The following is a 17,046-nucleotide window of genomic DNA, read 5'->3' on the forward strand; positions in this document are numbered from 1 at the left end:
AGTTGATGACAGAAAGTGCTAGTACCGATTGTGTCGTGAGTGCACGTTTGAAAGAGAATGGCGAGAAAGACAGGCGAAAAAATGTTAAAAAATCAGGAAAAAAGAAAAAGAGCGATTTGACAACCGTAACGGATGTTAAAAGGGACGAAAGTTAGGCGGAAAGAAACGAAATTGAGAGAACGAATGAAAGTAGAAATGGCGTGGTGCAGAAACCGCAAGTAAAAAAAATCGAAAGAATGAATGATAGCGAAAAAAGAATGACTGATGGCGAAAGTTGGACGCATGTTGGAACGAAAGTACTGAACCAAAGAAAGATGAATGACAGTAAAAGTGAGAAGAATGATAGCGAAAGTTGGACGCATGTTAGTCCGAAAGTACGGAAACAAAGAAAGATATGTGAGAGTGAAAGTGAGAAGAATGACAGTGAAAGTTGGACGTATGTTGGACCGAAAGTACGGAAACAAAGAAGGATGAATGAGAGGGAAAGTGAGAAGAGAGGGTTGAGAGTTAGAAAGTTAGAAAGATTTAATGATAGAGTGAATGTGTCGCGAGGTTCAGAAGGTGAATTGGATTGGATGAAGCAAGAAATGAAATGGATGCGGAATGAAATTAAGAGAATGCAGGTCAAAACTATTAAAATAAATCATGATGGCATGAAAGAGTTAACAAAAGATGAGCGAGTGGCGTTGTATGGCGACTCCATTATTAAAGGTGTGCTAGAGGATAAAATGCACAAGGTATGTTTTCCAGGCGGTAAAATGAGTAGAGTGATTGAGGCATTGAACATGAGGCGGGAACGAGCAAAAGAGTTAATTGTATTAATTGGAACAAATGATTTGAGAGAGAACAAAGAGCATGTCAAAATGAATGTCAGGAGACTGCTTGGAAAGATAAAGGAGAATAGTGTGACAGGAAGGGTGGTCAGTGTGTTGCCTAGGTATGATTGTGGTGAAATGAGGCGGAGAGCAAGGATTATGAATGATATTCTGGCTGAAATGTGTGAGGAGATGGGAGTACAGTTTGTTAATGTGTGGAATGAGTTTGAGGGACGAAGTGAGCTGTATGGGAGCGATGGACTGCATTTGAGTGGTTATGGTGTGAGTCGCTTGGAGAGACTGCTGCTGGAAGGTAGAGAAGTGAATAGAGAGAATGAATCAGATCAAGAGGGGAGTGATGTGGAAGAGCAGGAGAGTAAGACAGGAGAGATTCAAGGAGTGGAAATGAATGTGGAAGTGAGTGGTATGAGTATAGATAATGAGAGAATGGGTGTGCAAGAGGAGCAGGGAAACGGGGAGGCTCAGGGTGGACAGGGATACACAGCGTGAGAAAGGTGGATGCTCCAAGAGGAGGTGAGAGAATGTGTAGGCAGGAAAGTAATGGGATGATCAGGGATCAAAAGGAAACAGATGGAATTGCAAGGGGTTCTAAAATGAAGAAGCAGAAAGGGAAATGGCCCCAGTCCAGCATGGAGAGATCACATCGAGTGAGTGGTATCAGTGGAACTAGCTGTAGATCCAGAAATGAGTTGTTGTGTTTGTATACCAATGCTAGAAGTATAAGAAACAAGGCGGATGAAATGGTTGCACTAATTGCGTCTGTGCAACCAGAGATTGTCGGAATAAGTGAGACATGGTTAGATGAGGATGACATCCTGACAGGAATAGAGATGGAAAGGTATGATGTGTTTCGTGAGGATAGAAGGGGTAAAAAGGGAGGGGGAGTGCTATTGATGATAGAGAAAGAGTTATGTCCATACAAGGTAGAGATGCAAGGGGTAAATGGGGCCAGTGGTTTTGAGGCAGTATGGTGTGAGATAGAGGTGAATAGAATCAAATACTTGGTGGGATGTTGTTATAGACCTGGTAATGTGGATGGTGGTGATAGTGAAATGTATAGTCAAATAAGCCAAGCAAATAAGAAAAGGGTGATCATTATGGGTGATTTTAATTATGGCAATATAGACTGGAATGAAGAGATAGCAACTGGAAGTAAAGAAAATGAGTTTCTTGAGTTTTTGAGGGATAACTACCTCAGACAGTATGTAACAGAGGGCACAAGAGGATTAAGGGTCTTGGATTTGGTCATCTCATCGGAGGATGTCATTATCAAGGAGGTATCAAATCATCCACCAATTGGTGAAAGTGACCATGAGGTGATTACTTGGGTGGTTGCCAGCAGTGCAAGGACCCCTGTGAAAAAAGGGTATATGTGGAACTACAAGGGGGGTGATTATGAAGAGCTCAGGAGACAGCTTGCAGGTGTAGCATGGAATGAGGAGTTAGCTGGAAAAGAGATCAATGCAGCTTGGGGGATTTTCAAAAAATATTTACTGGATGCAATGTCTAAATGTATACCACGGGTGAGAAGGTTAAATAAGTTAGGTGTGAGATGGATGAATAAAGAGATTAAGCATGCAATACAGAGAAAAAGGGCATTGTGGAGGCAGCATAAGAGAAGTGGAAGTAACCAATTTCATGAGTTCTACAAAGACCAGGCAAGGAGAGTGACTTGGTTGGTGAGAGTAGCTAAAGAGAGGTATGAACAGCAGTTAGCTAATGAAGCTAAAAAGAATCCTAGGGAGTTCTTTCGGTATGTAGCCAGCAAAAGAAAGAATGATTATGGAAGGATGACATTGATTGGAGGAAATGGTATAAAGACAGCTGTTGCAGAATGTGTGGTGGAGATACTTAATGAGCAGTTCATAAAGATCTTTCAATCTTGTGAATGTGACTTCATGGAGAGATTAAGAGCAGTTGATGATGGGGAGGAGAGACTGACTGTAAGTGAGCAAGAGGTGTTTGGGGAGTTGAGTAAACTAGATGTAAATAAGGCTGTGGGACTTGATAATATATCACCGCGTATTCTGAAGGAATGTGCCAGAGAGTTTCTGCATGTCTATTCTATGTTCCAATTCATCTTCCAATTCAAAACCACATGGTAACTGTCTCCAAATGGGGGGGGGGAGTGTCATCTCAGTTATTATCAACTCTTCTGATGCTATGACCAAATCCAAAACTTTTGAACCTCTGGTTCCCTCTAATACATATTGCCTAAGACATTTGTCTCCCTCAAGAATTATAGAAACTCCATTCCCTTATTACTATATTCATTTTCCGCTTCCCAACTTATACTGCTGTAGTTAAAATCTCCCATAACAATCATTCTTATTGCACTTGCCAAGCTCAACTGCCTAAACATCTCCTGCTCCCACACACTCTGTGCTCCTTGGTTTGTAGCAACACTCCACTAAATATCCTGTCTTGGCCACCTCTACCTCACACCATATGCTTTCAAAACTATTAGTGTCACTGCCTTCCAAAAGCCTCCACTCTTAGAGGACATAAGTCATCACTTATCATAAGCAGTACTCCACCCCCACATTTTCCATTCCTATCCTGCTGAAAAATACTGTACCCTGCTACTTCAATTCCTGTTATTATATCATCTTCCTTCAACCACGTCTCAGAGATCCCAATAATCTTTGGCCAGGCTGATGCTATCGGCGCCACCAATTCACCTCCTTTATGTCTGGTACTCCTGGCATTACTATAAAGCACAAAAATGTCACTACTTCTATACCTATCATTATCCCCCTCCAGACCACACTGGACTCAGTGTTACCTGATGTCATCCCCCTTCCCCCCAAGCACCCATTTCCACAAGAGGCCACCCCTGCTACCATCCACCCTGGTAATTCTAGTTTCCCTGCATTGACACACCAACTTGTTCAGAAAACAGCAATATCTCCAGATGTCTACATCCATCCTCATTCAAATGCAAGCGGTCTCTTCCATACAGTTCCCTTCTGTCCTCAAATGCCCTCCAAGCATCCACGTATTCTAATCCTCTCTTCTGAGATATTCTGCCTATTATGCTATTCATTATTACTGCTCTTCTGCTCAGTTTGTCACTATCATACCTGGGCAACACACACACACACACACACACACACACACACACACACACACACACACACACACACACACACACACACACACACACACACACACACACACAATCTTTCCTCTCTGCGTTTTCTTTTGCACAATCTCAAGCAAGAATCTCAGATCTCTCTCTTGCCACCCTATTTACATTGCCTCTCAGGTCATTAGTGCCCACCATCACAATCATTTCATCCACCACTTAATTCCCATAGCCACATTTTCTATCGTTCCTCCAAGCAAACACTCCTCTGGTATCCTATTTTGTACACCATGGATCATCGAGTCTCCATACATCACAGCTTTTGCCACTCTGTTCCTTGATTGCTCACCTGCATCCCTCACTTTCTTTCATCTAACCCTTTCTCTCTGTGTTTCCCTACTTATCTGCTGTCTTGGCATCACTCTATCCTTGGTTCCAGCACTCCCTCGCATTATTCTCATTTCCTCTCTCTGACTGTTTCCATTCTCCCCTCTTCTATCATTCCCATACCTCTCTCTCTCTCTCTCTCTCATTCCCTCTCTTCTACTGCTCGTATTCTCTACTCTTTTATCATTCCCATAACTCTCTCTCACTCTTACTCTAATTCGCCTAATCTCATCTTTCATACTTCGCATCTCATTCCCGAGACATTCCACTTCGTCTTTCATCTATCTCTATTTATTATCTATATATATTTTTAGTTAACAAATTAAATATGGAAATGGATAACAGAATTAGCAAAGCTGATATGGTGGGGAGTCAGTTTAATAAACTTATATGAAATAAGAGTGATATTAGCCAAAACATAAAACTAGCAGTATATAAGACTGTGTTCAAACCAATTTTAATTTATGGATATGATAGTTAGAAATAAAACAGTTAATCAAACACTAGAGATGAAAGATGTTTAAAGTTTTTCCACTTGTTATTATTATAAATTAAATTTAATTTATTAACGTCTTTAATTTATATACTATAAATTAAAGATGCCAAGAAATTATATTCTTGGTTTAATCCTTTATCCAACTGTAAGCAAACAAAGTTTGCGCGTGAAGTAACTTCACGACTTGGCAACTCATATCAAACACTAGAGATGACAGATGTTGAAAGTTTTTCCACTTGGTTATACTATAAATTAAAGATGCCAAGAAATTATATTCTTGGTTAAATCCTTTATCCAACTGTAAGCAAACGAAGTTTGCATGTGAAGTAACTTCATGACTCGGCAATTCGTATATAGAAGCTAATGACTTTGCATCACTTACCTTAGTATCCCATAATGCAAAGCACATATCCTTATGGACATGTATAATGCTATACATCATGGGAAGGGTCAGTACCCACACTGGTTTTGACCTTTATTGAGGTCTCATCAGTGGATTTGCATTATGGGATTGCTTACGTGGATAAAGGATTAAACCAAGAATATAATTTCTTAGCATCATTAATTTATAGTATAACCAAGTGGAAAAACTTTCAACATCTATCTCTAATCCAGAGTATTGGAATAAGGTGTGACACCTTTTGGCTACTTGCATATGGAAATATGATTTCCACATTACTGCAACCTTGGTATCACTTCTGGGTCGGACTCCCACTGATGAGACCTCAATAAAGGCCGAAAGTTGGTGCTGATAAAATTTATTCCTTCACCCTGTATGGTGGAGAGAAATATTTAATTGTAATTATAAGATGTGGAAACAAGGGACAAATTATTACAGGATTTTACTTTTGAAGGCAGCACAGTTATTCCTGTAATGGTTGGGAGCCAGGTAAAAACAGTAAAAATCAAAAGATTTCCCATGGAATATATAGAGAAAAGTAATGAAATTCTTATACAGACATTCCCAAAATGGGGAAAGATTAGTAACATACAAACGGGTTTATCAGGAATGATCCAAACTGGTTTTCTGGTGATATCATCTTCATAATGAATACAAAGATGCCCATACCAAATTTTGTCAACATTGGTACAACCTGAGTTATGGTAAACTATCCCAGAGTACAAAGGCAGTGCATGCATTGTGGTTCATTTCATATGATCACTTGGGTGATAGCTGCCCCAAATCTAAATGTTTCAACTGTATGGAGATAGGGCTCGCAAATCAGTGTCTCAAACCCTGTCAGAAATGCAAAAGTCCTCAACACTGCCTTAACACTTATCCTTTTAGAACTTTCGTTGAAAGAGGCGGGAACACTAGTAGAGCCAATTAGAATACTGTATATATCAGAGAGGCATAATGAAGATTTCCCAGATCTTCCAATTCAGTCTAGTAAAGACGGTGCTTTCAAACAAACTATACTTGGTAAAAGATGTTGGAAGTTTATTTCCACTTGGTTAGACTATAATAAATTGAGTTTAATCCTTCATCCAAGTGTAAGTAAACAAAGTTTGCGCCTGAAGTATCTTCAGGACTGAGGCAACTCGTGGCAAAGGTGGACCAAACTCTCATCATTCCTTGTCTCAGTATCTCCCATAATGAAAAGCACATCTCCTTGCGGACATGTATAATGCTTGCTTCTGCCTTAGTATCACCACTTCTGGGTCTGGCTCCCACTGACAAGACCTCAATAAAGGTCAAAACCAGTCTGGGTAGTGGCCCTTCCCTTAATGCATAGCATTATACATGTCCACAAGGAGATGTGCTTTGCATTATGGGAGATACTGAGACAAGGAGTGATGAGAGCTTGGTCCACCTTTATTACGAGTTGCCTCAGTCCTGAAGATACTTCAGGCACAAATTTTGTTTGCTTACACTTCGATAAAGGATTAAACTAAATTTATTATACACTTGGTAAAATCACAAAAAGTGAGCAACCAAATGAGCTAGAAATTAGTCCCAAAATTCCAGATCTGCAGGACCACTTTTCCAGTTAAATATAGATGGAACAACATCATTTGAAATTACCAATAATGAACCTAGTATAAGAACTGAACAGATACAAGACAAAATTCAAAAACATAAAGCTGTTCTACAAGGAGAAACCGAAGAAGAAACAGAAAAGTAAGCAAGACAACTGAAAGAACTTAATATGCAGACAAGATCATCAAAAATGAAAGATTAATTAATAAAAAAAATTGAGGATAAACAAAAAAAATTTAAAAAAAGAACTATATCTAAAAGAAAAAGATGTAATAAAAAATGTCATCAAATGAAATTCAGGCTCAGAAGAGTTTATGGACTATGAAGAACCATCTCATGCTAATAAAGGGAAAGCAAGAGATACAATTAAAGAAAATATAATCAAGTTTACTGATTCAAAGTTTTCTTAGTACGGTTATCATCTACATGAAAAGAAAATAATTAGTTTCCAAATCAAGAATGATAGGCATGGATTTGAAATAATGGAAAGCAACTATAAAAAACTGGAAAACAGTTTACAAGAAGCAGTCTACACAATTGCTCCTTCACAGATTAAAGACCTCATCAGGTTCATCCAAAGCTTAGAAGTTAAAGACTTACCAGTGACATTTCATTAATCATAGCATCTCCTTTCCGCATTGCCTCATTAAATGCATGAGGATTCCACAGGCAAGCAAGAACTATATGGAAGCTTATGCCATAATATCATGTTTCTGTTCCTCCAAGAAACATACTTCTGCAGATATAAAGATATAAAAACTTTAACAGATAGATATCCGCTTCTTTCTTATTGGAGTGATGATTTAACATGGCTGGATTAGGAGTTCTTATTCTTGTCCCCCCCCCCCCCTCCCAGGATCATTCTGTAATATTCAAAGGGATGTAGAAGGAAGAATCTTGACAATAGACTGGAAATACTATGGGTGTGTAATAAGGTTTATAAATGTTTATGCTTCATCCAATGGAACAATCAGAGGAAAATTCTTCAGGAATTGGACCCATATTTATACGGTGCTCACTACATCATAGTAGCTAGAGACTGGAATTGTATTGAAAACCCCGCATCAGACAAAATAGGAGGACACTCCAGGAGTAGAAAAGTGGGATATGCACAGTTAAAAATATGTCTCGACAATGCTTAACTAGTAGACATATGGAGAATTCACAATCCTAATCTCCAGGTTTATATGTACATAAATCAAGGTATTGGTACCCATCTTGATCGAATTTATGTCTCCAGTTCTATTAAGTTCCACTGCATGGAACAAGTAGAGATCAGTTCTGAGACTTCCACCAAATTTTTCGTTGATTTTTTCAACCAAATTCCAGACCCTCTGTTCAAATTGGAATAACGTTATTCCAATTTGAACAGAGGGTCTATATATTATAATTTATTGTAATTATAATATATCTCAATTATAATATTATAATTGAGATACCACGTATCTCAATTATTACTATAATAATTGAGATACGTGGTTAAAATTCAAACAAGCAGTAAAACATAATATGATAGAATGGGGAAAGGAACAGGCTTTTCTCAAAAGAAAAAAGTTGAAAGACCAGTATAAAGAGAGAAGCTGGTTTGTAAGAAACCAACACAATGGTATAGAATGTAGCAATATCATTAGAAACATTAACATAGAGATAGAAGTGGAAGGGGAGAAACAAGTAGAAGAAAGAAATTTTAAGATAAGAATACAGCAGCATTTAGCAGATAGCAATTTAGTGAATTGTCTATTGAAGAATGCTGCTGAAGAGCTATCTGCTAAATGCTATCAAAGAAAGGACTATCACTCAAATCTGTGTTGATGGTGAAGACATGTCCACCACTCAAGACATCCTTGACTCCTTTCAAAAACACTACAAAAATCTGTTTGAAGACAATAGTAGTGTTGGAAATTATATCTCTTAGAACATTAATGGCTTTCCAGCTCATACTCAAGATGGGCTTGACAGACTGATTACAGCATCTGAAGTTACCACAGCCTATAAAGAATGCCAGACAAGAAAATCCCCAGGACTCGATGGTCTAGAAATAGAACTTTACTGCGAGACCTGGGATTTTATTCTTCCCATTCTAGTTATACTATTTAATTCTTTTCTCTCATCAGGATACATACCAAGTGAATTTGTAGCAAACCATACCATCCTCATTCCAAAATCTAACAGAGATCATACCTTAATCAGCACCTGAAGAATTATTTCTCTAATACTGACTACAAGATATTTTTCTGCATTATCAATAACAGGCTCAAAGTGGGAATGAGATATGTAATTAAAAGCACACAGGTGTATGGAGTTTCAGACCAAGCAGTAGAAATTAATCTATTTCTTCTATGTGATCTAATCCACTTAGTTAACACGAAAAACCAGTCGATGGCAGTGCTATCAGTAGACTTTACTCAAGCATTTGATAAGGTCCGACATCCCTTTCTGTTCCACATCCTCCAGCAAATTGGTGTAGGTAAAAAGCTGCTATCCTTTATCAAAGGAGCCTATGCCAATTGGACTACCTGCCTCTTAGTTAATGGGCTCTGTCAGACCCAGTCACAATTCAAAAAAGGAGTCAAGCAAGGTTACCACTTAGTTTTCCACTTACCCTCTTACTCTACTGTTCTTTGCATTGGTTCATGAATCATTCTTACAGGAAATCGACAACATACATGCTATATATGCTATATGTATGCTATATATATATATACATGACAATATATGTGCAAGGAATAACAGTTCCTTCAACTATGAAGGAAAATAAGGTATTAGCATATGCTGATGATGTAGTGGGAACTTTGAACGATAATGATTCCATACATATCTTTTTTGGTATTTTGGAAAAATTCAGTGAGATCAGTGGATTAACTACTAATGCAGACAAGACAAAATTAAAAGTTTTGGAAAGTGGGATCTTGGAGGCATTCCTTTTGAACTAACTCCTAAGAGAGAACTTCTCATTATACTTGGAATTCCCTTTTCCACTTACCCTATATCACAGTTCAAGAACTTATATACAAGAACTTTGAAACTTAGAAGACTGGAAAATAGGGCCACTTTCCTTTTCTTCTAAAGCCATAGTACTCAAAACCATAATCTTTCCTGATCAGTTGTATACATAATAAATATTACAGACATCACAGAAGCTGAAGAAAAGCAGTTATATAGTAAGCCTGCACAATTTTTTTGGTCCAGCTGATACCAAGAAGTGGAAAAGGAATTTCTTCAACTATCAAAGAAGCATGGAGGATTTGGGTTTCCAGTCTTAAAATTCTGCTATTTAAGCAATACAGCTTTAAAATTCATTAAATATTGCAGACCAATCACACCTCCTGTACTACCAGGATTTCATCTTCCCCTGTTTGGAGTAAATGATTATAAAAGTCCAAAAGCTGAGATTATTCCTGAATACTACAACATTCTGTGCTTAACTCTTTTTTTTTTTTTTTTTTGGAATGGCTACAGCCCACATAAAATAGATAAAATATTACATGCACCTTTCATCCCCCCTACATCTAACAACACACAAGATCACAGCAAAACCATCCCATCCCATATGTTAAGGGTACTAAGATCTACAACATTCTGGCATTGACATTCTTTCCATTAATAAAGGTAACATTTAGCATAAAGAAATCTTTAACCTCTTTTGCCATGAACTTCTACAGTTGGGTACTGACAACAACTCTTGTTTCATAACTTATTGAAGTTCCAAGGATACCCTAACAGTGGGGGGATCTTGCTTGGAGAATTGTACATGGTCGCCTTCCAGTTAATACCATCAAAGTACTTGAACATCAGAGATCCAATTTGTGACATCTGTTACTGACTGGAAACAGTAGACATGAATTCTACAGCTGCCCTCTTGCCCTGTGTATTTGGGATAGATTATGTGATGTGTTGGGCATTCCATTACTTACAAAAGAACAGGTTATTTTTTTGCAGTACCAACCACCTGTCAGAAATGGGAAGAGAATTTTGATTTTTATAATTAATGAATTAAAATACCATTTATGGTAGGTTAGAAAGAAATATTGATTTGAAAACCAGCAATATGACATCCAAATGCTTTATAATATTGTATTATGGAAAATTTATTGTTCAGTCAGATGATTTTTGCATTTAGAAAGAAGTATTCTAGGAGATATCAAATTTTTGACTAGATAGTGTAGACCACCCACATTATGCAATATTCATGGGGGGGGGGGAGATAAAATTCTGTCTATTCTTGCTATGAGATGATTTTAAATAGTTCCATTCCCTTAATTCAATGTGGTCTTACAGTCAATTGCAGGGATGACTGGAGAGCAATCCCAGGCAGAGAAGGCCAACTCAAGGCAGTTAACTCAGATAAGGCTAACCATCTGGGTATCAATCATCTTAGTGCTTTAGTTTCAGTTGGCCTTTTGGTTGTTCCTCTATATGAGATAGGTGAAAAAGGAAAACTGATAGCCTTTGGCTATATGATGATATAAAAGAGCTGAGGCCTTTTCTCTATCTCATACTATGTATCTGTCTTTTCTTTCTCCTAATACTATCAGGCTGTCTTGAATCCCTATATTAACTACTATAATAAATTTAGTTTAATCCTTTATCCAAGTGTGAGCAAACAAAGTTTGCAACGAAAATATCTTCAGGACTGGGGTAAGGTAGTAACAACACCGGGCAACACGTAGCAAAGGTGGACCAAGCTAACATCACTCCTATCTCAGTATCTCCCATAATGCAAAACACATCTCCTTGCTGATATGTATAATGTTATGCATTAAGGGAAGGGCCACTACCCAGACTAGTTTCGACCTTTATTGAGGTCTCTTCAGTGGGAGCCAGGCCCAGAAGTGGAGATACCAGGCAGAAGCAATGGCGAGGACATCTTTACCTATAAGAGTTGCCAAAAGGTGTACTACTTTTTTATTAAATTACTCTGGATTTAGAGAAAAATGTTGAAAGTTTATTTTTCACTTGGTTAGACTATAATAAATTTAGTTTAATCCTTTATCCAAGTGTGAGCAAACAGAGTTTGCACCTGAAAATATCTTCAGGACTGGGGTAAGGTAGTACAACGCCGGGCAATTGGATAAAGGATTAAACTAAATTTATTATAGTATAACCAAGTGACAAATAAACTTTCAACATCTTTCTCTAAATCCAGAGTAATTTAATAAAAAGGTGGCACACCGTTTGGCAACTCCTATGGCTAAGGATGACCTTGCCATTGCTTCTGCCTGGTATCTCCACATCTGGGCCTGGCTCCCACTGAAGAGACCTCAATAAAGGTCGAAACCAGTTTGGGTAGTGGCCCTTCCCTTAATGCATAACATTATACATATCTGCAAGGAGATGTGTTTTACATTATGGGAGATACTGAGATAGGAGTGATGTTAGCTTGGTCCACCTTTGCTATGAGTTTCCCGGTGTTGTACTACCTTACCCCAGTCCTGAAGACATTTTCAGGTGCAAACTTTGTTTGCTCACACTTGGATAAAGGATTAAACTAAATTTATTATAGTCCAACCAAGTGAAAAATAAACTTTCAATATATTAACTACTCTAGGCCTATGATGAGCAACCCTTTACTTTTTCACCTCAATAAAGGTCGAAACCGATCTGGGTAATAACTCTTCTCGTAATGCATAGCACTATACATGTCCATAAGGATATGTGCTTTGCATTTTGGGATACCAGGACAACTTGTATATAGAGGCTAATGACTTTATGTCATTTTGCTTAGTATCTCAAACTCTGGGATAAAGGATTAAACCAAGAATATAATTTCTTGGCATCTTTAATTTATACAAGAGATGACAGATATGAGTCTGGAAAAAATTGAAGGAGTCAACTGATGACATAGGGAAGAAACATATTACAAATAAAGTATAAGGAAGGAACTTGACATTGTTAGCATTCAAGAACATGTGAACAGAGCAAGATGAGAAAGAAAGGTTAGAAAAGTTGTTTTGTGTAATAAAGGAATTAACTTTTGGTTTTAGAATCATTTCTGCTATAATAAAAACAACACTAGTAACTACACATCAGTCACATACATCCCTTTAAATTACATTCCTGGCTACTTTTATCAATAACAATACCAGAAACACCTATACAATAAAATTATTCCATTTATTTTTTTTCCCATTATAATTCTAACACGGACGATCACTATTATTATTATTATTATTTGACACCTCCAGGGAGTCCAAAGACTCATCGAGGGAAAGTGTGGCAACAGCATCGAACGATTGGTCCCCTTCCAACTACTAACCATGCTCAAACTTACTTAACTGAGCCATTAGTAGGAAAGGATTATTTATTATTATTATCATTTGCTATAATATGGATACTTTAATGGAAAAATTGAGAAACAAAATTATGTCTACAAGTACATTATGCCAAAGTTGGTTTCAGGTATAACTGTTCTGATAAGATGTTGACAATTTTTTCACCTGATTAAAAAGAAAATTACACAAAAAAAATTATATTATTGTACTTTGTAATATAGCAAAAAAAAATTCTACAACTATCTCTTATCCATAGTATTTTAATAATACGGTAATTTAGCTCCAAATACCTCCCACAGGTCTAGATCCTACTGATAAGATGTCACTTAAGATTGAAACCAGTAGTGATCCTTTCTTTGAGGGCATGTCCAAAACAAAGTGTGCATTATGGGATAACACAGCAATTTGATACAAAGTCACCTGCCTCCAAATACAAGTATTATCTATTGTGAAGTTATTTCGTATGCTCACATTTGAGTAAAGGATGAAAGCAATATATAATTTCTTGTTAAATAAAATTTATATTGCAAAATGAATTCAGTCATTATATAAGAAAGTGATTACAAAATGCACTGTTTTTATGACTGTTTAAGATCAATTCCTTACTTGTCAATAAAATTTGCTGATGAGGGATGAAAAAGATTAGATGGAGTCAAAAAACAACCATATTTACTAGTAAATTTATTTCTTCAGATCCACAGGTGGGATTTCAGAGCACTTTTTTGCACAGGTAAAGGATTTACCTGAAAGGTAAATCCTTTACCTTTCATTTTATTATTTTTTTGAATATAATCATTTGCCTCCAAAGTAGTAGATGAAGTTTCATTATTTGATTTGAAAATCACAATTTTAGTGATTCTCAAATTTCTTAGAGCAAGCAATTTTTTTTTTCTCTTTTGACACATTACAACATATGGATTATCTATTTTTTTTTTTTAATTATAGGGGCTGCACCCAACTGGATGGCTTCAACTGAAGAAGGTGGTATTGATCTAATGCCTTTTCCATACTGAAAATTGAATCACAATGGGTACTTGACCAAGTAGGAGAGCAAACTGAAATTCTTACTTAAAAACTGGTAGGACTTTAACTGTCAGAATTAATAACATAATAACTTTATATAAGAAACTCAAAGATTGGAATCGGAGGGTTTCATGCCGAATATATAGTAGACTATAAAAGTATAGTTTACTATATATTTGGCATTAGCTCACGCTAGTAATCGCCGATTACTAGCGTGAGCTAATGCAAATAGTCCTAGTATGTAGTACAATCTTGGGCAACTCACAGCAAAGGTGGCAAAGTTCTGATCGCTACTCTTGGTATTTTCCATAATGTAAAAACACATTTCCTAGGAAATGTATGCTATTATTACATTATGGTGGGAGGTCACTACCCAGACTGGTTTCAGCCTTTTTTGAGTTTTCAATAGCGAGTAGCTAGACCAAATAGATACCAAAGGGTATATCGAAAAGAACTTATATACTCTGCTATACGAGTTGTCAAAAAGGTGCAACCATTAAGGTTACTTAAATATAAACAGCCAATAGGCTTAATTTCAATGATATAAACATTATTTAAATTAAGGGGATATTAAATCATACATTGTTTTAAAACCAAATAAGAAACTCAAAGATTGGAATCAGAGAGTTTCATGCAGAATATACAGGGTGTTCGGGATAAATTTGACATATTTATAATTAATTATATTTTTCCGTAAGTTACATGTATTAACACACACTTCTCTTCATTTAAAAGTTTGGACCCTTCTTCATTCATATACAAGATGTCAGAAAGGATGGATAGCTGGAACCCACCTGAATCATGGAAGAGAATAACTTGTATCATGATGATTCGTGCCCGCCATCAAAATAAGGATATTACGACTGCTGCCCAATGCTCCCTGAATACAGTAAAAACAATCAGGCATGAACTAGAGACTTGCAATGGTGACTACGAGGATGTAGCAAGAAGAAAGATCCCTAGCAGACGATCTGATTGCGTTCGTACAGCAGAATTCCTCGCAAATCTGCAGGAACAGGTGTTGAAGAACCCTGGCATTGGAATTCGGGCTTTGTTCGTGGAGTTGCTAACTGTAGTCAAGCCCTGGATAACAAGGGTAGCCAATGGTAGGCCGTATGTATGGCAGCAGGATTCAGCCCCTTGCCACACCTCTGGGAAAAGTCAAAAATGGTTGTCTGAAATTTTCTACGACTTCACCAGTCCAAATGTTTGGCCTCCAAACTCCCCAGACCTTAACCCCATGGATTATTTTGTATGGGGCGCAGTTGAAAAAGACACCAATCGCACTTCCAGTAATACAAAAGCCCAGTTAATGGATAAAATTAAAACAGTTTTTGCGGCCCTTCCCAGGGAGACTGTAGCATCAGCTTGTTCGAGGTTCCGAAGCAGAATTGAAGCTGTGATCGATGCTAATGGTGGTTATTTTGAGTAAATCTTGTTGATAGTATTGTAATTAACTCTGCCTGTAATGTTTTTTTGTCAATTCATTAAATTTAATAGATACAAAGAAGATTTTCTTTTTCCTTACGAAACTGTCAAATTTATCCCGAACACCCTGTATAGTAAACTATAAAAGTATCAGCAATTACTAGCGTGAGCTAATGCAAGTAGTCCTAGTACGTAGTACAATCTCGGGCAACTTGCAGCAAAGGCGGTAAAGTTCTGATTGCTATTCTTGGTATTTTCCATAATGTAAAAACACATTTCCTAGGAAATGTATGCTGTTATTACATTATGGTGGGAGGTCACTACCCAGACCGGTTTCAGCCTTTTTTTGAGGCTTCATCAGTGAGTAGCTAGACCAAATAGATATCAAAGTATATAGCGAAAAGAACTTATATACTCTGCTATACGAGTTGTCAAAAAGGTGCAACCATTAAGTTACTTAATGGTTTTAAAGTTTATATAGTTTTATAGTTATCGATATATTTTATAGTTTTATTGATACTTTTATAGTTTACTATATATTCGGCATGAAACTCTCTGATTCCAATCTTTGAGTTTCTTATTCGGTTTTAAAACAATGTGGGATTTAATATCCCCTTAATTTAAATAATGTTTATATCACTGAAATGAAGCCTATTGGCTCTTGATATTTAAGTAACTTAATGGTTGCACCTTTTTGACAACTCTTCTTTTCGCTATACCCTTTAGTATCTATTTGGTCTAGCTACTCACTGATGAAGCCTCAAAAAAGGCTAAAACCGGTCTGGGTAGTGACCTCCCACCATAATGTAATAACAGCATACATTTCCTAGGAAATGTGTTTTTACATTATGGAAAATACCAAGAATAACGATCGGAACTTTACCACCTTTGCTGCGAGTTGCCTGAGATTGTACTACATACTAGGACTACTTGCATTAGCTCACACTAGTAATCGCCAATACTTTTATAGTTTACTATATATTCGGCATGAAACTCTCTGATTCCAATCTTTGAGTTTCTTATTCGGTTTTAAAACAATGTGGGATTTAATATCACCTTAATTTAAATAATGTTTATATAAGATTTTATTCTTACAACATGAAAAGGATAAGCTCTCATGAATACATTGTCCTGAAAAGAACAAAGACTATACTGAAAGAAAACTAAAATTAAATCAAGAAAGATTTCTGAGGATTGCAGAAAGTTCCAACTTTAAGATATGAAATCACTTTGTGTTTGCATCACTTGATGTAAATGGGAGTCAAGAGATAAATCAAATGGCCAATGTTTTTTTTTTTTAATTAATTATAGCATTAAAAAAAAAAAACTTAAATGTATGGAAATATCTTTATTCATAGTTTAAGTATAAATTAATTCTGTTTATTTCTTCAACTTGGGCATTTAGAAAGAACCAGAGTACAAACCTTTGTTTGGTGCTCTGCACATACAGCTAGCAATCCTGCTTCACTTTTTCGTTTCAGCAATTGCCTAAAAATTAATAACATTGAATTACATGCTTAACAGAAAGTAAATGA

The 17,046-nt window shown here is 36.8% G+C and overlaps 1 protein-coding gene across 1 annotated transcript in view; it reads right to left on the reverse strand.

The window, feature by feature from the left end:
- Nucleotides 1-17,046, reverse strand: part of LOC150102439 (1-phosphatidylinositol 4,5-bisphosphate phosphodiesterase classes I and II-like) — a 900,535-nt gene that overhangs the window by 105,777 nt on the left and 777,712 nt on the right. The window contains exon 28 of the mRNA XM_090399636.1: nt 16,936-16,999. Within this exon, the coding sequence (XP_090255762.1) occupies nt 16,936-16,999 (64 nt within the window). The remainder of the gene's footprint in view (nt 1-16,935; nt 17,000-17,046) is intronic.

The sequence above is a fragment of the Typopeltis vanoorti genome, chromosome 10 (assembly GCF_054136105.1).
Source record: "Typopeltis vanoorti isolate ZY-2024b chromosome 10, IOZ_Tvanoo_1.0, whole genome shotgun sequence".
Classification (NCBI taxonomy): domain Eukaryota; kingdom Metazoa; phylum Arthropoda; class Arachnida; order Uropygi; family Thelyphonidae; genus Typopeltis; species Typopeltis vanoorti.